The sequence below is a fragment of the Acanthopagrus latus genome, chromosome 23 (genome assembly GCF_904848185.1).
Source record: "Acanthopagrus latus isolate v.2019 chromosome 23, fAcaLat1.1, whole genome shotgun sequence".
Classification (NCBI taxonomy): domain Eukaryota; kingdom Metazoa; phylum Chordata; class Actinopteri; order Spariformes; family Sparidae; genus Acanthopagrus; species Acanthopagrus latus.
Genome location: NC_051061.1, coordinates 22,336,714 through 22,360,109, shown reverse-complemented (window position 1 = coordinate 22,360,109; position 23,396 = coordinate 22,336,714). Strand labels below are relative to the sequence as shown.

The 23,396-nt window shown below is 42.4% G+C and overlaps 2 protein-coding genes and 1 long non-coding RNA gene across 5 annotated transcripts; 1 reads left to right on the top strand and 2 right to left on the bottom strand.

Moving 5' to 3' along the window:
- Positions 1-151: 151 nt before the first annotated feature.
- Positions 152-4,209, bottom strand: LOC119013640 (cingulin-like). Its single transcript, XM_037088347.1, has one exon. The coding sequence runs from the start codon at positions 4,075-4,077 to the stop codon at positions 1,342-1,344; it is 2,736 nt and encodes a 911-aa protein (XP_036944242.1). The 5' UTR covers positions 4,078-4,209; the 3' UTR covers positions 152-1,341.
- Positions 4,210-6,872: 2,663 nt separating this feature from the next.
- LOC119013641 lies at positions 6,873-7,443 on the bottom strand. The gene is made up of 2 exons (XR_005072797.1): positions 7,143-7,443; positions 6,873-7,053 (listed from the first exon to the last, which is right to left on the bottom strand). It is a non-coding gene; the product is annotated as an uncharacterized LOC119013641 (long non-coding RNA).
- Positions 7,444-14,037: 6,594 nt separating this feature from the next.
- Positions 14,038-23,260, top strand: si:ch211-165g14.1 (transcription factor 20). 3 transcript variants are annotated; one of them, XM_037089462.1, is made up of 6 exons: positions 14,038-14,676; positions 16,731-18,727; positions 19,607-19,700; positions 19,992-20,041; positions 20,418-20,486; positions 21,294-23,260. In XM_037089462.1, exons 2-5 carry the CDS (start codon positions 16,733-16,735, stop codon positions 20,457-20,459), a joined length of 2,181 nt encoding a protein of 726 aa, XP_036945357.1. In that variant the 5' UTR covers positions 14,038-14,676; positions 16,731-16,732; the 3' UTR covers positions 20,460-20,486; positions 21,294-23,260. The 3 variants fall into 3 exon arrangements, with proteins under 3 accessions (XP_036945357.1, XP_036945354.1, XP_036945356.1); XM_037089459.1 differs by having other exon boundaries at positions 14,039-14,676; positions 20,415-20,486; XM_037089461.1 differs by lacking the exon at positions 14,038-14,676 and adding an exon at positions 14,721-14,861 and having other exon boundaries at positions 20,415-20,486.
- The last annotated feature ends 136 nt before the right edge of the window (positions 23,261-23,396 follow it).

The window sequence follows — 23,396 nt, the reverse complement described above, 5'->3', positions numbered from 1 at the left end:
CAATATATGCTGAACGTATTCATCACTATTTCTGGAGGAGGAAGCAGAAACAAGCTTTCAGTCACAAGGTAGGAGCATGATTACTTTCCGGCAGGTGAAATACAGCCTGTTATGAGCTGTATTGGAGGGGTTGCCATCTTGGACACTCAACCTGCTGACAGTTATAAGACTTTGTTAATGTTTTTAAAAAATGTACTGATGATTGATATAAACAAACTAATCTTGATATTGGTGCTTTAAACAACATTTCCAGACATTTGTTGTTTACATCGGCAGCTTATTCTCAACCATCCCTGCTCTTGTTTGTGTCCTTCAGCTGCCTGAAACAGAACACGGGCCTTGGCTGAGAGAACCAGTTGGGAATGACTCAACCAGCAAAGACGCGCCTCACTTTACTGCCGGTCAGGTGATTCTCCCTGAAGCTACAGGCCTGGGATGGTGCACAGTGGTCAGTTAACATCAGATCCTTCTTCAGAAAACTGCATCAGCTGATCCCACTGTAGTCATCGAGACTTGGGTCAGAAGGAAGGTGAAGAAGGCAGCACCTGTATCACTTCAGACGTCTGAGGACATTTAAGATCTCAGGGCTGTTGAAAACCTTCTTCTTCTCTGCTGCTATCCAGTCTGTCATCTCTGGAAGCATCACTGCCTGGAACGGCAACTACAGCACCCAGGACCGGAAATCTCTCCATGGAGTGATCCGATGTGCTGAGAGCATCACAAGCACTGGCACTGCCCTGCCTTCAGGACATCTAGACCAGGCGGTCCAGGTCCAGAATGAATGAAGGACATTCACCTCCACAACCATGAACTTTTGTTTGTTGTTTGTTCCTCACTCATTATCTTTTTTTGGCCTTTCTGGCTTTATTGATAGTGCAGCTCAAAGATAGTGACAGGAAACAGAGAGGGGGAGTGACAAACAGCAAAGGGACCCGGGCCGGGAGTCAAACCCGGGTCCGCTGCAGAGCCTCGGCACATGGGACGCGCATGCTACCAACCGAGCTGAGCAGCGCCCCGTCATTTATCTTTTTTTACAAGCGAATGCTAGTGGGCGAACCGGAGCACCCGGAGAAAACCCGTATGAAAACCCAGGGAGCGATGTCACACACGGACGGCTGTGGGGGTCCAACCGTTCAATTCTACACATTGTTCTTTGTGTATTTTTTTAAACGCGAATGCGATTGGGTAAACCGTAGTACACGGAGAAAACCCGTATAAAAAACCCAGAGAACATGGTCACTGCACTCAGGAGACCCTGTCAGACCAACATCTGGACTTCTTCTCCCACTTCTTCTGTTTCTTCAGTTGAAAACTGTTCTGGTCAGGGTCAGGTAGTCCTGTCTAAACGGGACAAGGTACTCCAGGCTCTAGGTTGCAGTAGGCGTGCTGACTGTCCATGAAAATGTTGTAGGCCAAGGAGTTCCCAGAAAGAAGTGCACCTGCAGTGGTCAGGACAACACCCACACCTATTATCAGTAGACGTTTAACACAGCGGCACCAGAAGCTACTGGTCTGAACCTCAGGAGCGCGGCGTCCTGCAGGTGGACTCTCAAGGAGGTCGTCATCTCTCAGCTTCTCAGGTGAGTCTGGTTCAGGTGAGACCTTCTGCTCCTGCCTCACCTCTAGCTGGTGTTGGAGATCACAGATGGATTGGTTCATCTCGGTTCTTCTGACGTAAAGCTCCTCTACCAGTTGCTGATTGTTCTCAATCTCACGGCCTCGTGTTTCTATGAGCACCTTCAGCTGTTCGATCTCAGTGTTGCGTTTCTCCCTGACAGATAGAAGTTGGTCCCTTTCAGCGGTGAGGTTCTCACACTTTTCAGCCAAAAGTGAACAATGCCGACTGAAGTTCTCAACACCAGCCAGGACCTCCTCCTCCTGCCTCGTCTCTAGCTGCTCTTTAAGATCACAAATCGATTGGTTCATGTCAGTTCTTTTGGCGTTGAGCTCCTCCACCAGTTGCCGACTGAACTCGATTTCATGGTCTTGTTTTTTTATGAGCTCGTCTTTATCAAAGATTTGCTGCTCAGCCTCATCCAGCAGGCGCTGAAGATCTTGCACGGCCGTTTTCAGATCTTTGTTCTGCTGGTTCTGTCTCTCTGTCAGAGACTCGTGGTGAGACAGCTCGTAGGTGATGCCGACATGTTGCTGCTTTAGATAGTCTTCACTTTCCCTCAGAGCACGAACTGTGGCCTTCAGCTGTTTGATCTCTGCCTGGTTCGTCTCATTCAGTTCTTTAAGTTGGACCCCGTCAGCGGTGAGACTGTTGACGTCCTCACTCAGAAACTTCGCTTTGGTCTGAAGACTCTGCAGCGCCACTCTCAGTCTCTCAATCTCTCTTTGTTTTTCGTCTATCAGAGACTCAAGCTGCTCCACCTCTGCCAAATGGTGTTCGGTCTCAGTCTGGGCCGTCCTTTTCAGCCGTCTGATCTCTGCCTGGTTTTTCTGAATCAGACTCTCATATCGGACCCCCTCGGCCGTGAGATTCTCTACCTGCTCGTTCAGAATCAGCTCTTTGTCCTGAAGACTCTGCAGCGCCTCGCTCAGTCTTTCGATCTCTCTTTGTTTTTTGTCCATCAGAGTTTCAAGTTGCTGCACCGCTACCAAACGGTGCTCAGTCACCGTCTGAGCCGTCCTTTTCAGCTGTTTGATCTCCGCTTGGTTTTTCTGAATCAGACTCTCGCATCGGACCCCCTCGGCAGTGAGACTGTTGACGTCGTCGTTCAGAAACTTCTCTTTGTCCTGAAGACTCTGCAGTGCCACCCTCAGCTGCTCAACCTCTGCGTGGTGTTCCTCCCTGAGACATTTAAGTTGGTCCCTTTCAGCTGTGAGGCTGTCACACTTTTCAGCCAAAAGTGAACATTGCAGACGGAAATCCTCCACACCAGCCAAGACCTCCTCCTCCTCCTCCTGCCTCCTCCTACAGCCATCTTTATCAAAGATTTGCTGCTCAGCCACATTCAGTCGGCTGATTGGAAGATCTTGCACGGCAGTTTTCAGGTCTTTGTCCTGTTGGATTTGTCTCTCAGTCAGCTTGTTGGTGATGCCGACATGCTGCTGCTTTAGAGAGTCTTCACTTTCCTTCAGAGCACGAACTGTGGCCTTCAGCTGTTTGATCTCTGCCTGGTTCGTCTCATTCAGTTCTTTAAGTCGGACCCCCTCAGCAGTGAGATTGTGGACATCCTCATTCAGAAACTTCTCTTTGATCTGAAGACTCTGCAGCGCCACTCTCAGCCTTTCGATCTCAGTGTTGCGTTTCTCCCTGACAGATAGAAGTTGGTCCCTTTCAGCGGTGAGGTTCTCACACTTTTCAGCCCAAAGTGAACAATGCCGACTGAAGTTCTCAACACCAGCCAGGACCTCCTCCTCCTGCCTCGTCTCTAGCTGCTCTTTAAGATCACGGATCGATTGGTTCATATCAGTTCTTTTGGCGTTGAGCTCCTCCACCAGTTGCCGACTGAACTCAATTTCACGGTCTTGTTTTTTTATGAGCTCGTCTTTATCAAAGATTAGCTGCTCAGCCTCATCCAGCAGGCGCTGAAGATCTTGCACGGCCGTTTTCAGATCTTTGTTCTGCTGGTTCTGTCTCTCTGTCAGAGACTCGTGGTGAGACAGCTCGTAGGTGATGCCGACATGTTGCTGCTTTAAAGAGTCTTCACTTTCCCTCAGAGCACAAACTGTGGCCTTCAGCTGTTTGATCTCTGCCTGGTTTCTCTCATTCAGTTCTTTAAGTTTGACCCCGTCAGCGGTGAGTATTTCTACCCGACTGCGCAGAATCTGCTCTTTATTCTTCATGTCTTTTAACTCCAACTGATGCACGCTGACATCAGGTTTGAGCTTGGCGGGCCCAGGCGCCGTACCTTGTGACATGGACTCAAACATCCTAACTTTGGATTTGAATAACTCCCGCACGTCCTCCCTCTGACCGCCAAAAGCTCTGCTGGGCATCTCGGGCGCATGAAGTCTCCGAGACTCCAGCGACTCTGGTCTGCTTTTAGTCTCGGCCATGGAGAGACGCCGCGATTCCACTGAAAGCGCAGAATGTCGCCGACCAGCAGATGTGTATGTGTTAAACATACGAAATCCTTCTGATGACAGCTCGATAAAGTTAACCAGACCAAATAAATCTCAAATTAATCAGACTTCTACACGATCCTTCAGGTGGCAGATAACCATCAAGTTAACCAGATCAAACATCCAAAGCATGAGACTTCTATAAGGTTTCAAGAGAGTGACGTCATCCGTTCTCTCATGTCTGGTGACGTCATCGCAATCAAAGGCAAACGACGGAACATTCCATCCAATATTTACTTTTTAAAAAAACACAAAAGAACGCCTGATAGTCGAACTGTGCTGTGAAACGTCACGTGTTGACAGGCAAAACAATTCGGACATAATAAATATTTAAAAAATAAATAAATAAATAAATAATCATGTATTGTCACTTAACGGTAGATTTTAAATGGTTTTTTTTCGCTCTAGTTTTTTTTTTTTTTACTTACTTTTTTTTACGTACATTTTTTTTCTCTTTTTTTTCAATTTATTTAAATCGTTGAATTGAATTACAGTTTAATGAAGAAGCTGAACGATGCGACTCTTTCATTAATAACTGCTCACAATAACAATATAAAGCCGACATTCCTCCTCTGTCGTCACAGTGCGACCTGAACCTGAAGTCGCTGTTGATTTAAAAAGATAATAAAGATAATAATTATACATCGCCATAAAATAAAAAACTAAACTAAACAAACAGAGTTCCAGCTGTGTCAGACTTCAGCAGACTGGGAGAATACATTTATTTTGAAAATGCACATCGTCAGTTTTACGATATTCATAGTAATAAAAAACAAACTTGAAACGGAACAAATACTCTGAGAGAAGATCCAGTTAATATTTCATTTCGTTTCATACACATCCCTCCTCATGGGGGCAGTGTTGCGTCACTCAACACACAACAGGTGAGAACAGGTGCTGCATGTTGCTTCACCTGTATTACATGTTACTGCACTGCTGTGTGATGATCATCTCTAGATGAAAATCAGTATAGATTAAAACACCCAGCAGAACATTAAGTGGTAACGATGAGACTCACCTTCACCTGCTGCAACACCTTACATGTTAATATCAAACAACAATAATTAATCTGTTCAGTTAGTGACTCTTGTAGTGAACCTGATGTAAATCAGATGTTAATTTCAACTTTTTATTCTACTTTTGAAGAAGTCGTGACTCGCTGGGACACAAAAAAGAAAAAAGTTGGTTACGTTCGTGTGCTTCTCCTGCTGTGACAAGTCAAAATGTGAAAAAGTCACAATTCATGCTCGTTCCCTCGATGAAAAGGACATTTCTGATCCTTCTGTAAACTTCTCTGTTCTTTACATCGCTGCTCTAAACTTTAACTATTTAAAGCTTTCAACAAATCCAGACATGAACTGAACTCCTCACCATCGCACAGTTGGCTGGCCAGGTGTTCATGCCAGGTCTTCTGACGACTGATGGCGACGTAATTAAACTGCCTGGACAAATCTACCTCATGGTGGTGTTACAATCTCCTGTTACAATACCTGCTGAGATATCTCACTTAAAAACTGACCATTTCAACCTTACGGTGCGAACCAGAAGCTGAAGTATGATGCTGAACATATAAAAATTACACATTAGCATATTAGCATCATCTCTCTGAGCATGCAGACCCCATTCTTCACTCAACTAGAGGTACAGATACTAAAAACAAACTGATTTAACTTCTATACTCAAGTAAAGATAATAAAGTACAGGCTCTGAAATATCACTACAGTAATTAAGTATTTGTACTTTGTTATTTTCCACCTCGAAGCACCTCTGTGGCTTCTGGAAAGATTCATTTTCAGTTATTATATCATCACCCGAATGACATTTTGAAACCTCTGTGCAGTATTTTTGCTTCTGATGAGCCTTAAAACTCTTTAATTTATTACTCAAACTAAACTTCAGGATGGTATTTCATGTCTCAGCCACACAGCCTGTTGTTGGTCCCAATGATCCTCCCCTAATGATCCTCAATGGATTGTGTGTATTAATTCCTTCATTTGAGTGTGGTTTAAAAACTTGTTCTCAATTACTCAACTTCAGTTGAGATTCTGAACTTTTTTCAGTTTTGACAGTTTCTACTTAAACTCCACGACAAGTCAGAGGCAGATATTCTACTTTTTACAACGTTTATTGTTGCACAGCAAGACAGCAATATAAAATATGGGTTTTTAAAAAAGACATTGAGAATAAACCATAATACATTAGAAGCATCAAAAATAACCATTTAATGAGATTATAAAATATGAGAGGTACTCTACTTCCTAGACTACTTGCATGAATAATATGAAGTACTTTTACCGTGTACTTTTCGAGTAATAATTAAATCTTTAAAGAATGATATTGAAAACTTTGTAATTTAGTTGAATTTAGACTAATAAATAATTTATTAATGCTGATATTTATTGTACAATTAGTTAAATGCTTTGATTACTATTTTACACTTGTGGTTTGTCCGACAGCCACAAACATCAGACTGACCCTCAGTCGTACTCACAACAAAATATTTACCTACTAAAAACAAAGATGGAGGACATTAATATTTGAGAGGAGTTTCTGCCTTGATGAATGAAAGATATCTTTATATATTATATAAAGATATATCATATTAAAAACACCAAATCTCTCATTAACAAACTGTTTCATTGTGAGCGTCAGGAGATTCTGAACGATGGAGGAACGACAGTGACTTAAGAAAACTGGTCGTTTGTTCTCCTCCAGACATCAAGTTTGGAATTTAACACGGCAGCTTCTGAGGGTCGGTGCGCTCTTGTGTTTGAAGTCTATACAGACGAAAGTGTGAGTCTGTTTGCGAGCAGCACAATATTTCCTACTGATCTGACAGAAAGAGCAGCAACCAGAGAACATGTCAGTCCACAAAACTTGATTACAGGAAATCAGGATTCAGTTCAGGAAACAGTCGTCCAGCTGGTCCTCAGCAGCCTGTTCCTCTGCTCACAGTTTCAGCTCCTGGCTGCTCTCGTTCTGGAGAAACCAACAGTGACCATCAGTAATCTGAAGATACATCAGCCATGATTGATCCCCCTCGTTAAGTCCAGGTGAAAGATACTCACACTTTCCCTTCAGGCTCCTGTGGCGGCTCGTCTTGTTTGTCGTGTTGATTTGTCCTTTCAACCCTCCATCACCTGCAAGAAGAGAAGGAAGAGCAGTGGTAGTTTCATGTGTCTTTGTGCAGGTTTTGTGGGGATTTTATGGAAGTTTTTTGTGAAATTGTGGAGGTTTGTAGAGATTGTGTATTAGTTTAAGTTTTTAGTGAATTTGTGGAGATTTTATGTGTATTTGTGGAAGTTTTGTGTGTCATTGTGGAGGTTTTTGTGTATTTGTTTAAGTTTTTATTGACTTTGTGGCGATGTTGTGTTTATTTGTGGAGGTTTTGTGTATTTGTGGACGTTTTGTGTGTCATTGTGGAGGTTTTTGTGTATTTGTGGAGGTTTTTAGAGATTTTGTGTGTATTTACTGCAGTTTGTTGTGAATTTGTGAAGTTTTGTGGAGTTTTTGTGTGTGTATTTATGGTTGTTTTGTGTGTCATTGTGAGGATTTTTAGTCTTTTTTAGGAGGTTTTGATCTGTAAAAAGCATTTAACATGTGTATACACTGAGAACCGCAACATTAGAACCAGTGACAGGTGAAATAAATAACATGGATCATTGTGTTCCAATGCCATGTTCGGCTGTGAGACCAGGAGTCCTAGCATTCATGTGGACGTCTCTTTGACAAACAGCAGTCACCCAAACACAGCTGCAGACCAAGTACACGCCCTCATGGCAGCAGCACTCCTTGGTGGCAGTGCCCCCCCAGCAGGACAACGCGCCTGCAACACTGCAAAAACTGCTCAGGAACGACCCGAGGAACGTGGGAAAGAGCTCAAAGTGTCAACCTGACCTCCAGATTCCCCAGATCTCAATCCAACTGAGCTTCCACTGGATGCAGTCTGAGCCAAGAACAATCCATGGGGGCCCCAACATGGATGGTAGTTGGTTCTGGCGCATCCCACAGATGCTCAACTGGATTGGGATCTGGAGAATGAGGAGGCCAGTTTGACACCTTGGGTTCTTTGCCATGAGGGGGTGCAGTTGGTCTGAACGGTGTTTGTGTGGCTGGTGTTTGTCAAAGAGGATCCACAGAAATGACAGAACTCAAAGTTTCCCAGCAGAACATTTGATTGTAACAAGATGATCAATGCTCATTTCACTTATCAATTGTTTTAATGTTTCGGCTGAACAGTGTAGATATACATGTTAAATACTTCTCATATGTTGCATAAATTGAGTTTTAACTATATTATCATTATTATTGTTATTATTACATTATTCATACTTTAACTGCACTTCGTCTAACAGCTTTAGTTTCTAGTTACTTTGCAGATTCATATAATCAATATTAAATATTCACTTATCAAACATGATATATTATTATAGATTAAGTTATCCAGCATTAAAAGCAGAAAGTTGAGACCTTAGGGAGGAAATGTGAGACAAGCCAGTGTCCTGCATTATGGAGGACAATTATTAATCGATCATTAATTGTGTGATGTCGCCATAAAGCAGTTCTGTAGAAAGACAGCTGATTTTTGAGTCTCATTCTCAGGTCGTCAAATAACACACTTTGTAGGCTATTAACAGGACTCAGAGAGTCGAGTTGTTAACAGTGAGAGGACTTGTATATTCAAATACAGTTTACTTCAAGATATATATATATATATATATTTACTAGCTGTAAAAACATTCCATGAATCCTGTGGGTTTTGAGGTGGGGCCTAAGTCTGCTGTGGTTGGTTGGTTCACACAAGCCTGGTAACTGCTTAAGCTGTTTGTAGCTATCAGTTCGCAAGACAACAACTCCAAAGACTTCATTTGCACGCTCGAGTGGATATGTACAAGAATTGAAAACAAAGGACGCAGACAAACTAACAACCGCTCAAGCTGTTTGCAGCTATCAGTTCGCTGCACTTCTACCATGAACACGACCACGACAACTGCTTCCAAACGAAAAACGACACCACGGTACAATCCTTGTTGGTGGCCCACTGGCCGGTGAGGCCGAGGGCCCTGTAACAGCTTTGTAATGATCTCTGCTTGGTGTTATCAAGCAGGAAGCTGTTGCACACAGTTGCAAAGAAAATGAATTCCTGCAATTGTTTTCATTTTGTTATATCACAGAGGTTCAACATTATCTTCAAGGCAAAGGCATCGCGCCCATACACACTGAACTCGCGAGGGGAATCGTCATGGACAGATGAGGGCAGAGATCCAAGCCGCTTTAGTGGCGTCAGGCTAGCTTCTACCGTGGCCCTGAGCATGTCCCTAGCCAGGCCGAGGCCCAAGCTAAACACGCACACTATGTGCACGCTTCTACCAACCATAGGTGTCTGAACATGAGGGACCTGTAAGTTGGCGGGATCGCACGAGGGCTCGTAAGATACGCTATTACCAATACCAGCAACTGATCAAAGGCCTGACTACTGCCATTCATGGAAACCACTGCTTACAGCTCCGATGGACAGCACTCGGGCATTTGCCATTGAAGATAGCTGAAGTCTGGTCAAGTTAACCTGTAACTAACAATGATGACACCAGGTTTGCCTGGCAGACCATTAACAACTGGATTACTATTACTGAACTTTTGTCCCTAGAAAGTTTTACACCACGAGGCCTCCAAAACAACACATCTCCGCTCAGTTCTGATGGTGTTGTAGCTCTCAATTCACTGCACTTCTACCATGAATAACACCAGGCCCTGCTCAACAGTTTATACACGCAGAGGGACGTAGATAAGCTAACAACTGTTCAAGAGAAACTTACACAGGCCACCAGAAAATAACATGTCTTTGGTCATTCTATTGGTGTTTGTAGCTCAGTTTGCTGCATCTCTACCATGAATGAGACGACAAGAAATGCTTCTAAACCAAAAACTTCACCATAGCACAGCTGAACATTAGAAACTGAAAACGATACTTATTAAGTGGCCTGCTAGGTGAACAGGTCGAGGCTCATGTTAACTATAAATCTACAGCTGTCCATTTAAAATGTATAAGTCCCAAGCTCAAAACCAACAGGATTCAAAGGAAGTAGAAGTATTTTAAACAGTTTTGTTTTACTGAGAGGAAATATAAACAAGTCTTGTTATAGTGCCTAAATGCATTTATTTGGTCTAATTCATGAAGTATTTAACACGTGTATACACTGAGAGCCGCAACATTAGAACCAGTGACAGGCGAATTGTATAACATGGATCATTGTGTTCCAATGTCATGTTCGGCTGTGAAACCATGACTCCTAGCATTCATGTGGACGTCTCTTTGACAAACATCAGTCACCCAAACACAGCTGCAGACCAAGTACCCCCCCTCATGGCAGCAGCACTCCTTGATGGCAGTGCCCCCCCAGCAGGACAACGCGCCTGCAACACTGCAAAAACTGCTCAGGAACGACCCGAGGAACGTGGGAAAGAGCTCAAGGTGTCAACCTGACCTCCAGATTCCCCAGATCTCAATCCAACTGAGCTTCCACTGGATGCAGTCTGAGCCAAGAACCATCCATGGGGGCCCCAACATGGATGGCAGTTGGTTCTGGTGCATCCCACAGAAGCTCAACTGGATTGGGATCTGGAGAATGAGGAGGCCAGTTTGACACCTTGGGTTCTTTGCCATGAGGGGGCGTAGTTGGTCTGAACGGTGTTTGGGTGGCTGGTGTTTGTCAAAGAGGATCCACAGAAATGACAGAACTCAAAGTTTCCCAGCAGAACATTTGATTGTAACAAGATGATCAATGCTCACTTCACTTGTTAATTGTTTTAATGCTGTGGCTGAACAGTGTAGATATACATGTTAAATAAAAAATAATTGTATCATTTATCCTATATAATTAATTATTTTTAAAGACAAACAGAAAGGGAGGGAGAGAGACTAGTGGCCCAACAGTGACACTGTCGTGGCTTCTGCCAACCCAAACTGTCGGTATTCAACGACCTGAGAATGAGACTCGACTATCCTCTGGTATAATTTACTGATCGTAGAGTATCAATGAACAGCAACTGATAAATCTCACACTTTCTGCCTTTAATTTTGGCACCTATATTGCACTGACCTTGTTGGACCAGGTGTCTCTCCTCTCTGGGTCTGATCACCATACAGGTCAGAGCTGTTCCACCTGAAGCTGAAGACAAGTCCCACAGTTCACCTGGAGAGAGGAGGAGGTAATTTAGTATAACATGGTAACTACGTGTGTGTGTGCGTGTAACAGGAAAAAAGAGGATGTAATAAGAGTATAGATACATCCACCAAAAGGGGATTTCTTAAAGGGATTATCATTCTTTGTGCATGGCATCACTTCAGGAGTGTCACATCACTCTGCACAGTAAAATCTACTATAATCTGATTTAATACATGTGTGTTTTTTAAAAGGTAAACCAAAAGTAAACCAAATGTATTCAGTCCTGAGAACATTTAGTAGTTTATACACAAGTGATATGATTTTAATAAGGTCAGTGCAGTGATTTAACCAAAACTGAGACAAACACACTGAATACATTCTGTGCAGCTACAATGAGGCTGCATATTGTGTGTTAAACTACTTTAGCTGCTCAAAATGACCTTCTAGATGCCGACACACTACCATACTGAGACATTATTACACACAACACATGAAGCCGGTTAGCTAACTGAGCTGTACTCTGATATTCAGCGATAACATGTTAGTATTAACAAGCTAACATTACACAGCAGGATAATGGCGTCATGCTAACACGCGCCAACAGACACACGTTAGCTAACATGCAAACCTGTCTGTAAAACCACGACGATTAAATCACTCAGACGTCTTTAAAAGCTCGTTATAGCGTCAGCACCCGATTCATGAGTCTTTACCCGTTATTAAAGGCAGCTGAGCCGCTGCTAACGTGTTACCCAAACCCTGCATCTCCAACTACTTCGAAGTCAGCTAGCTAACATAACATAGCCACTCACTTAAACTGACCAGCAAATGTTAGCTAACCAGCTTTCATTGCGTTCTAAAGAATACATAATACATTTAAAAAAAAAAGTTTAATGCCGATTTTACCTAAACTACCAACATGTTTTGAGAAAGTGACTTACATTTAATTAGCTGTGCATTATTCATGTAATAAACACGGCACAGAAAAAACGGCCAAAATCTCAATGGAGTTTGGCGCACCGAGCAAAACAAAAAGTCCATGGCGGATTTAATTGGATGTGGTAACAGGATTATGTTCGAGCCGAATTTACCTTAACACTTAACAGTAAAAAGAGAAGTATTCAGCTTCGTGTTCAGAGTTTTTTCAGAAACTTATGAGACAAAAACAAATCTCACCAACACTAGAGGGAGGCTGGCTCCCTTTTAACCCGCACCTAGAACTCACTGGGCTTGACAAGGTAAGACTGTAGTTACAATGTGGAGCTCACCGATATATGGAGGAACATCACCTGGGCTTATTACCTGAGATCTGTAGGTAATAACTGATCTGTACACCATCCACACGGACATGAATACACCTATACTGAGCAGGTAACTGGACACATAAAGCAGATTCATACAGAACAGTTTACTCACCGTGTTCCTGTCCTCAGGGAAGAGCAGCTGGGACCAGAGTGAAGATCCCTCAGCATTAATAAAGACATCTACAGTTTTGGAGGGAAACGCACAAACTTCGCGCGGGAAATGAGAGAGACCGCCTCTTTTGACGCGCACCACCTGGATTCGTCTGAAAATCTGTGGGCGGGACTTATTTTGCCTGGTTTACCCTGATCAAACCAGAAAGTGATTTTCACCTGAGAAGTTGTTTAGCTCAAGTTGGTGGAGCAGGTATCCAGTGAGCATTGATTCTTGGTTGAAGTCCCACTTGTGGATCCTTTACTTCATCTTGTCTTCTGTAATCTTTCTAACTGTCCACTTTTGAGAGGCTAAAATGAAAGTAAAACAAATATTAAAAGAACCAGCTCAGATAAACCATTGCCAGTAGGATGAAAAAAACTCAGTTTTTTTAGTTGACACTAAATTTCTCTGGTCTTGTTATTATACAATCAAGTTATATTACTTTAATACTTAAGAATTCAGGTAATTTGGACATGTGAATGTGAATAATGACTTCATGGGGGTGATGTCACAGAAAGGGGTGGGGCACTTGTACATATCATGTATATAGGAATCTATTTCTTAACGTTTATATTGTTTATTTTGTGCTATCATTATTGTTTATTGTTAAATTGAACTGCCCTCAGGCTGCTGTGAGACACAGACATCCCCGTTTGCAGGACCAATAAAGGAGTTCTGATTCTGATTCTGAGTCAATCATGATCCCTGGGAATTGCATGAGGAGGTCAGTGACGTAATATTCTGATCAGCCATAAATAAGAAAATATTTCTAATATTTTATGACATTATTTTTGTGTTGGGACCGGCATGGCTCTGACATGAGAGCGGCCTAAATTGCACTACCAAAGGAAAGTGCATTGACCCTAATGTCCAGTAGGTGGCGCCTGCTTGCCACAGTCCCCCCAGGTTTGACAGCTCCCATCTCCCATCTCAACATTTCTGGGAAAAACGGGATTGGTGGCAACTCTAATTGTGAAAGACGTGTCTCTGAAAGGGTGGATACATTTATTTTGGGCATCAGAAACCCTGCGAAATGTCTTGTTTCACTGTCAGAATTTTGGCCATTTAGCCAATAATATTTGGAAAGTCAAGAAAAGCCGCACGATTATTTTTTTTTCTCCAAAACTTTATTTAACTTTTCAAAAATACTTACAAATTCTCTCAACGGGAACATAAATTGCATTTTTTTATGCAACAAAACATATATCGTCTCTCTATTACCAAAAATACAATCTACAAGGCTTTGTTAAAAATTATAATGATGATAAAAAAGATTAAATTGTTGCTAGGCAGGCGCTCAACCGGAAGTTATTATGCAGTTACCGGTAGTTAGCGGCTCCTTAGGTGAACCAGGTATTTTCAAATCTGGGAGGTTGAACTTTTTTTGGTTTCAGAACACCACTGCGCAGCTTTCATGGGAATGAACGAATGCCAACAATATCACCTGACGTGTAAATGCATGAGTTTTCACATTCATACTACATAAAAAGCCCGATCTTAGCGGGTTTTATTGTCCAGTGAAAAAGTGGTGTCATTCAGGTCGCCATCTTTAAAAGCCGTCCACAAACGGCTCGATGCTTTTACTTTGAAAGGACGCCCTCCTCTTCCGGTTTCTTCCCGGTTGTTTTGCTATGACTTGACGCTGGAGGAAGGAGGTATCCATGATGACAACTTTAAAATACCAACAGTAGCGAGGCGGGGTGTGATTACCTGCGAGCGGTTATCCGGGAGAAATGTTTCTCAGCCGTTATCGCGTCGAGTGTCGTCTGCGTTTGAAGATAGCGTAGCGGGCTAACGTTTGCTCGCCAGCTAGCATGAACTCGGGCTGCTTTTGTTTACATCCAGTGCTGATGATGGGCCTGGATCATAGGTGTGTTAGCTAACCCAGCTACCAGACTTGTTTGAGGGGAAAGTGACATCCTTACCGCCTGCACGGTCAGGACCGGGGTCGCCCAGCCAGACTACTGCCACCGCAGGGGTAAGATCACGGCGGAGCTAACTTTAAAATACAGATGAAACACTTGTTGTGAGTTGGAGCTGCAGCACACCATGTTGTTATTGACAGGCTGCTTACATTACCTCTGACATCAGTCATGATGGAGGAGTGAGCGGGCCTACCTGTTCGCATTCCTCATCAGACAGCTCGCTGAGACACACGTCCAGGTGTGTTTGCTTGTCCCTGTTTTCCTCACAGAATGTTAACCAGCATAGTAAAATAAATAAATAATGTTGACATTGACAATCTGCCAACCAAACCTAATCCGATATTTGTTTTAGTTTCATTTTTCCATCATGTTTCAGCTGCACACTGCTGTGACATGTGCAGTACATTACAGTAAGTAGTTTAGATTTAAGAAGAATTTCCTTCCTTTTATATTCTGTAAAGTATTTGTTTTATTGTAAATACTAGAGCTAACTGTACAAAATGAATGTCCAACAGGTTTGTTGTGTATATTTGATTTTTCTTGTTGTGTTGTTAACATAACTAATAGAGCTGCAGCTGTTAGTCCGTAATCGATTAATCGAGCAAAAGAAAATCAATCACCAATTGTTTTGATAATCCATCAATCATAATTGTTTAATTTACTGTTGCCAGCTTCTGTAACTGCAACGATTTGCTGCTTTTCTTAGTCATTTCTGATTTCTGATGAAGAGTCAGTTAGTTGGACATGAATAGCATTTAAAGACGTCACTCTGGGCTCTTAGAAATTTTGCATGGACATATTTATGACTAAATTATTAATTAATTGATCGTGAAAATATGCAGCACATTTGCTGGTAATTGATATAGTTGTGGGTTGCAGCCGCACTAACTAATCTTCCATTTGGGTGGCAGGAATCCAACTAACAACTGTTAACTATTGATAGATCTTATGCCCTTTTTCAGATTCATCACCTTATATAATATATAATGTGGAATGTCTAAAAATACCCGTCATAACTTCCCAGAGGTGACGTCTTCAGATGTTTTCCACGTAGTTTTGAGGACAAAATCTTAATTCAGAGAAAAAGATCTTAATTTACTGATTTATTTTTCTGCCCAATCGAACTAAATAATCAGACTCTTTGTTTTCATCACTGAATGAGCTGAATAAACAAACTGACCTTAAACAAGAACACAGCATCACACTGTTTTACTCTGTTTATATTTGGCGGACCCTGCCACCTTTCTACCTTCAAACAGTGTTTGACCTTTTATTTCCTGTGAGAACAGCTTCTGATATTTTCTGCCTATTTTTACTTGAAAAATGACCAACTGGGTATCTAAACGGAAAAATAACATTTTTCCAACTATTTCTAGAATCTTCAATTTCTGAAGCAAATATGATAGAGAAGCACAATTCAGTTGTTTTAAAGGTAAAAAGAGAGTTTTTTGTTGTCGTCGTAGTTGACTGTTAACTGAATCTCTTCAGATTTTTTTGAACAAGAGAGACGTTTGAAGCTCTGGTTTGACAAATCGTAGACCACATGTTTCATCGAGCAGAATAACAATATTATTATTGACATCTTAGACACTGACTTTGTCATTTACTTGCATTTCTCCTGAAATGGTCCTGCACGGTTTTTGTGTGTTATATATATTTTATGTGTACATCTGTGTTGTTGTTTTAATACTTTAGTCTGACTTGTCCAAGTACGTGTTTTATCATATTTTAGTTATGTTGTTTTCAGCCTCTGCTGTACGTGTCTTTAATCTCAGGGTTTTTTTTATTTTATCAGTTAAATCTTTTGAATAAGAGAATGGTTTTATAAACATTTCCGGCAGTGAACTGGTAAATACTTTATTAAAGGTTAGGGTTAGAGAGAGGTCCTGGAATTCAAGGTGGTTTGAAATAATGATGGTGGTTTGTGTAATGAGAGAAGGGCATGAGCTTCTTTCTCTAACTTTGAAGCCATCGCTGCCTTTTTGCCTGCATGTAAAACACATTTACATAAACAGGAAAGAAGCTGCTGACTGCTGATGACTGCAAAAAAAAAAGAAACAGGTATAAGATGACTCATCTCATTAATGTTAATGTGTGTTTTCTGCAGTGATGGAAGTGTCGTCTCAGGATCCGTCTCTCATGGCGATGGACCTGTCGAAGAGCTACTCAGTCAATCCGCTGACCCGCAGCCACAATGAAGCCATGGACCTGGCCAAGAAGCCCGAGTGGTACCACCGACGCCCGCCGAGCTGCAGCACAGAGCTCAGCTCCCCGTTCAGGTCCAGAGCCTCGTCCTCCTACAGCTCCCTGTCCACGCTGCTGCACCCTGAGCCGGGGGCTCCTGTCCACTGCAGAGACATGGAGCAGCGCCCCGAGTCGTTGGGGAACTACATGAATTCAACAATAGCTCCTGGGCTGGATCTGTACCGCGATGGAGTCCACGGCAACCTGTGGCATCCTGGTTTCTACGGGCCCGACCAGAGCAGCGGTCCAGTTCCTGAGAGCAGCTGCGGGGAGGAGAGCGACAGCGGCTCGGATGTTATTTTCCTGGTTTCCTCGGCGAAGGAGCCGCTTTTATGCACTCCTTTCATTCAAGACAGTGTGAGGCACATCGTGGAGCCCCTGTCCCCGGCTGTGTCCTCGCTGGATGAAGGGAGAGGTTGCTATCACCTACCTCAGCCTCTGAGCTCGCCCAGTCCTGACAGCTCGTACTCGGAGGAGTCCTCGGACAGCTCAGTGGACATTCCTGTTCATCACACCAGGCCTGTTGTCCTCCTGTCAGACCTAAGTGCTGTTTATGGCAACCCCGCAGAATCCCCGGTAGACCTTTCAAGTGATGACAGTGATGTTATCGAAGTTTCAGTCACTAACCAGAAGAAGAAGAGGAACTCTTTTACTTCTAAGAAGAGTTCGGAGAGAGAAACGCCTCCACCGAGTCTGGAGAAAAAAGCTCCACGCAAACAAGTCCGACGTAGCAGCAGAATCAGGAAGTCTGCCTCTGAAACGCCGCCGCTTACCTGCAGCGGGTCCCGGCACAGTCTGAGGCGACGAGCCAAAAACGACGCCATAGGAATATACAACGAAAGCTGTGACTCTGAGGATATGATTGAGTACGCGGTGAGGATATCCAGCTCAGACGCAGACGAGCCGGTCTCGCAGCCAGATGTGTCACAAAGAGCGAGTAGCCACTCAGAGGAGTCCGGCGTGGACGTTCAGACAGACAGGAAGTCGCCACAGAGGGAGGCACAAAAGCAGCCTCGCCGCAAAATGTCCCACGTGAAAACCACCGGTCATAAACGAAAGAAGCCCCTCAACATTTGTAAAAAAGCTAAAAAGTTGAGAAGGACTGAACAGAAACAGAACAGCAGAACCCAACCAGAACAGATAAACAAGTCGGCAAACAAAAAAGCTGTTGTGAGACGGAAGAGAAAAAGGCGGTCGCAGGCCGGACCTTCTGTTCAGTTTCCTCCCAGAGAGCCAGAAATTATGTTCAAATATGCAAAACTCAAAGAGGAGAAAAAGGAGAAGAAATCTGGCAGTTTTTGCCCGTTTGTCCACATGGAGAAGAGGAGGTGCACCGTGGTCAACTATCAGGAGGAGGAGGCCACGGTGAGGAGCAACAGAGGAGGACAGCAGCGGCCGGCCTGCAGGTCTCTGTCCGGGTTCGTTCCCAACACTTCCTGTTTCCAGCTGGGTCGTTTCAGCCCAGAGAGCCGGTGTCCGGACACGCTGCTGTGCTGCCTGTGTGGTCAGACGGCCAACGCCATGGGCCTCGGGGACCTTCACGGACCGTACCATCCCACCAGCAGCCCGTCTGTGGACTGTCAGAACCAGCAGCAGAACGGCAGCGCCGAGCAGAACGAGGACGAACATTTACTCGTTAAAAGCCATTCAGTGAACTCCTCAGATGATGGTTGTGGTGGTCACGGCCGCTCTGCTGTTAATGGTTTGCTCGAGGGCAACCACCACTCTCTCCCAAAGGTGCCTCTTCGCCTGCACGAGTGCTGGATCCACGAGGACTGCGGGATCTGGTCTGCCGGAGTGTTTCTGGTCAGAGGGAAGCTGTACGGGCTGGAGGAGGCGGCCCGGCTCGCTCAAGAAACAGTGAGTGACACAGAACAAGGTGTTTTCTTTAAACAACAAAAAAAAGGATTGAAAAGATTAACTCTCCCGGGAAATTTACTGTATGTGTGATTATAAAATTCTTAATATGAAGTTATTAAAAGTTAATAATATGAAGCACCAGCAGCATCAAATAGTCCAACCATATAAATAATGGCTGCAGTAAGTGATTATTTTATCATCCTTGAAAAGATTGTTTAAAAAAAAAAAAGCTCAAGGTGACGTGTTGAAAATCTCAAAATTCAAAAGTCACTTTACAATGATTCTGTACAAAGAAACACAGCAGACGTGGACATTTCCAGAAGCTGAAACTAGAAAACATGAAGATTTTTTCATCACTTTCCTTAAAAATCAACAGTTAGTTGATAATCAGAAAGTCGATGACTCATTTTCAGTTACCAATCAGCTGACACTGTTATTAAGCTTGAAATTCGCTCTTTACACGTCACCAATAACAATGAAGGCATTTTATACCAAAGACTTTAAACTGTGAAATGTGCTGTTGTGATTTAACTCTTTTTATGAGATTGTGACTCACGTGAAGCCTCAAGTTAATGTCTTGTACTGGAAGAGCATCAAGAGGAGATCTTTTCCCAGCCAGCGTCGACATGAGAGGATTTTTAATCATCTAACAGCTACGTCCATGTTCGTATGATCGTGTTATTAATGTTGTGGAACGTGAAATATTTATCTCAGTTCTTGTCACATGCGGGAAGAGTTTTGTCTCGTGTGATCCGCCACAGTGAAATCAAAACAAACTGAACATCAACTTGATAATTTCTTACACCAGCATCACATATAGATATAAAAGATGATGATGGTGATGATGTTTGTTTTGTCTTTGTGTATTTGTGTCTTCAGGTGTGTTCAGCGTGCCAACAAACAGGTGCAATAATGGGATGTTTCCAGAAGGGCTGTCCCCGAAATTACCACTACAGATGTGCCATTCAGTCAGGTAGGTCTGTCAGACACGTCGGTGAAGAATAAAGGCTTGAATTCGACCCTGTTATTATCAAGAGGAGCGCGCTGTCAGTATTTGCAGCGTTTGTAAAATATTTTTATCTTCATAAATCACTGCTGTCTGAGAGAGTGATGTTTGAGGTGACAGAACCGTGGAGGTGACGGTTTGACTCATTTGTGCTTTTCTTGTGTGTGGGAGGTCTGTCGGTGTCACTCAGCGCGAAGTGATGAATCACATTTTGTGTGTGTGTGTGTGTGTGTGTGTGTGTGTGTGTGTTTTTCTCAGGCTGCGTCTTAAATGAAGAGAACTTCTCGATCAGATGTCCGGAGCACAAGGTAAACAGAGCGGAAGTGTGACGAGCTGCTCGGCCTCTGGGGGTCACTAGTGTAACCTTTAGTCTCTGATCACACTGAGTCAGTATGAGGTTGTTGTGCTGAGTGTGAAAGATACAAGTCACATGATCAAACCCTGAAAAGAAACTGATGATTACAAGTTTTAGCAAAGGAGAAGTGTGTCATGTGACCAAAAGTATGTGGACACTTGTTCTTTATTGTGGTTGTGGCTGTTTCTTGGTTTGTCTTTTGTATGTTTGGTCAAAATAGGAAAAAATTAAAATATTTACAAGTTCAGTTTTGTTCGATGTCCATTTTTTCTGTGTTATCTGAAAATTGTTAAAAAATATTTTCTGCTTGTTTTTCTTGTATCCAGCAGAACAAACTGTTGACGAGTGCGACCAGACAACACAAGAGATGACCTGAAAGACATCTGGAGAAACTGGAGGTAAATAATATTTATCATTTAATGTTTTTAATAAACAATTAATCGTTTAAAGGGTGGCTCCACCAAATTTTACACAGGAAAGTCAATTGTGGCTCCAGAGGAAGCTGCATGTATTCTGATAAACTGCCTCCAGTGCTGTTTACTCAGTGGCCCAAGGTGCATTGTGGGTAATGTAGGCGCCAGGAAGAAGAGTGTGTGGAATAAAGAAGTTGATATCTCTGTTTCTGCTGGATCGATTTTGATCATTTGCTTTTAAACTGTCCACAATAGAGTCCTGCAGTGTTAGAGTACAACAGACCAGTGGACTGCTTATTCAGCACCTGGTACCTAAATTACCCACAATGCAACGTGGCCAAGGCTTTTTACTACTTTTTTCACACACGCAGTAAAACTCCTCAAGATCTGAAAACACAGGTTTATGTGTAAAATTGACGGCGTTACCCCTGAAGTCATTTCCAGCTGAATAACAGTAAACATTTGATGGTCGGAGCTTCTCAAATGTCAGGGTTTGTTGCCTTACGTGACAGAAAAAAAGTATTTTTTAGGCTTTTGGTGACAGAACAAGACATTTGAAGATGTCAGCTTGTCCTCGAGGAGACGGTTACGAGCATTTGCACTTTTATCTGACATTTTAAAGACCCGATGAACGATTAATTGAGGGAACCTTAATCAACAATAAAAAGATTATTGTTCATTGCAACTTGTTCATTACTTATTTTAAATTAAAAAAAGCTATAAATGTATAAGAAGAGAATCCTTTTTTCATCTTTAATGCTATTTTTTGTCTTTTTTGTTTTTTTTTCCCAGAGTGATCCACAGATCTCCTCAGGGTGCGACGTGATCTGCCTGATTTCACCGCTGCAGTTTTATAACACTAATTAAGGTGTGTGTGTGTGTGTGTGTGTGTGTGTGTGTGTGTGTGCGAGTGTGTGCGTGTGCATAGGGTTGTGTGTATGTGTTTGCTCGAGCAGAAGGAAAACCTTCTGATAAGAGTCACCACAGACGGATCAACCAGGGGCCACTGAAAGATTTTTATAAGACGTGTCTTGTTCTGTTTCTCTGAGATATATATGTGTGTGTGTGTGTGTCTGTGTGTGTTTGTTTGTGTGTGTGTGACTATTTATTCCTTGTTTCGATGATCCACACCTGGACTCGCCACGTCACAGATACACAGTTTATTATTTGGGCATAATTATTATTATTATATTAGAGTTTAAATGAGCTTTATTGATCTGTTGTATAGAATATCTTTATATGAAGCCACTTTCTTTTCTTTCTACAGTTTTTGTACTACTTTTCTATTCCCGTCAGTGCTTCTGTCGTCACATAACCAACTTAATTTATTCTCATCGAGCTGCATGCACGGTTGAGGCACTTTATAGTCTGATTTTATTCTATTCTATCCAGTTATTTATTTCTATGTGTAGACTTAATTCTTCTTTTCACTAAAAGTATTTAAGTTTTAACATAAAGCTGCACTAAGCAAGATATATGTATAAAAAAGATGTTGACTTCGTGTCTAAATCACAAAGTAAAGCTGCGATAGAGAATAAAATCCACGAACTGCACATTCACCATATTCACGTTACGTCTGCAGGTGTGGAAACTTAAGACCGAAAAAGATGAAAACGTCAGCTTTTATTGTTTTGTGGCGCATCTGTTACGTCGGTTATCAGTTAAACACAGATTAATAGGATGAAACACTGTTCTGTGATGATTTATAAAATGCCAAACACAGAAATACAAATTCTAACTTCTTAAAAAATGAGCATTTGCTGCTACTTTCTCTAAAAAAATCTTCCATCTTCACTGAAATAGTGGCCAGGAGCTTTTAGAAGGTACTGGGCCTTTATTTGAAGCTCTGTTTTCTTTTTCTTTCTTTCTTCGCTGTTGTGCAAAGTTTCGTTTTGATCCTCTTCCTATTAAATTCGCTGCATTAAGCTGTTACTACAAACTCAACCATTCCTGTATTTGTTTTTCAGTTTTTCAGTAAACGTAGTCTCACCTCGCTGAGTTTGCACTGGAGATCTTGCCCCATGATTTGGATCTTGAGATCACATTATCTCGCAGATCCAGCCGCTGAGAAAGTTACTTAGGGCGATAAAATCCACCTCGAAAACCTCCGCAGATCAGATATATTTTTGTGATTTGGGTGAATCGACCCTTTAATATTTGACCTCCACGTAGCGCTGAAGTCGCCTAGTGCAGCTTTAACCACCCGTCTTTGTATGAGCGCTTGTATTTTAGTTCTCATGAGTCGTTACCAGGGATGAGCGAGTACACCGTCACCTGTGTCTGTCCAACCCGCTGAATTATCTGTACTGGAAGTGGGAGGAGCTTAAACTGGAAGTGGGAGGGGCCAAACAGAAGCTGTTAAATGAAGCCTGCAATTGATACGAGTCGATCAGAAGTCGCCATATTTATTATTTATTTGAAACGACCTCAGAATTCAATATTTTTGATCTGAAAAGGAAGAGAACTACTCACAAGTTTCACGTCAGCTGCCCACTGAGGATTTTCCTTCGTCACAACACAGATGTTGACATATTGTACTCTAAAAAAAAAAAAAAGTATATTTGTATATTATTCTGTACTCACTCAACCCTCGTTGTTGCTGTGCTGACATGACAGATGCAGTTAAAGAGTTAATTGTGAAAAAATAACAGAGGATTTAAGTAAAATATCAGAGATGGATTTCATGCCTGCACTTTTTATTGTTTAAGAAAGTTACAAAAAGATAATTAATGTTTTTTAATAAAAGTCAATAAAACTGATCTCATCTCTTCTTTTCTCTTGAACTGGAAACATTGATTGAGAAACTGACTTTAGCCGTGAACCTTCCTCAGTGTTTGTTTGTGCAAAGCTCTCGTATAAATGTTGTTTGTGCAGAAGTTTGGACCCGCGATCGTT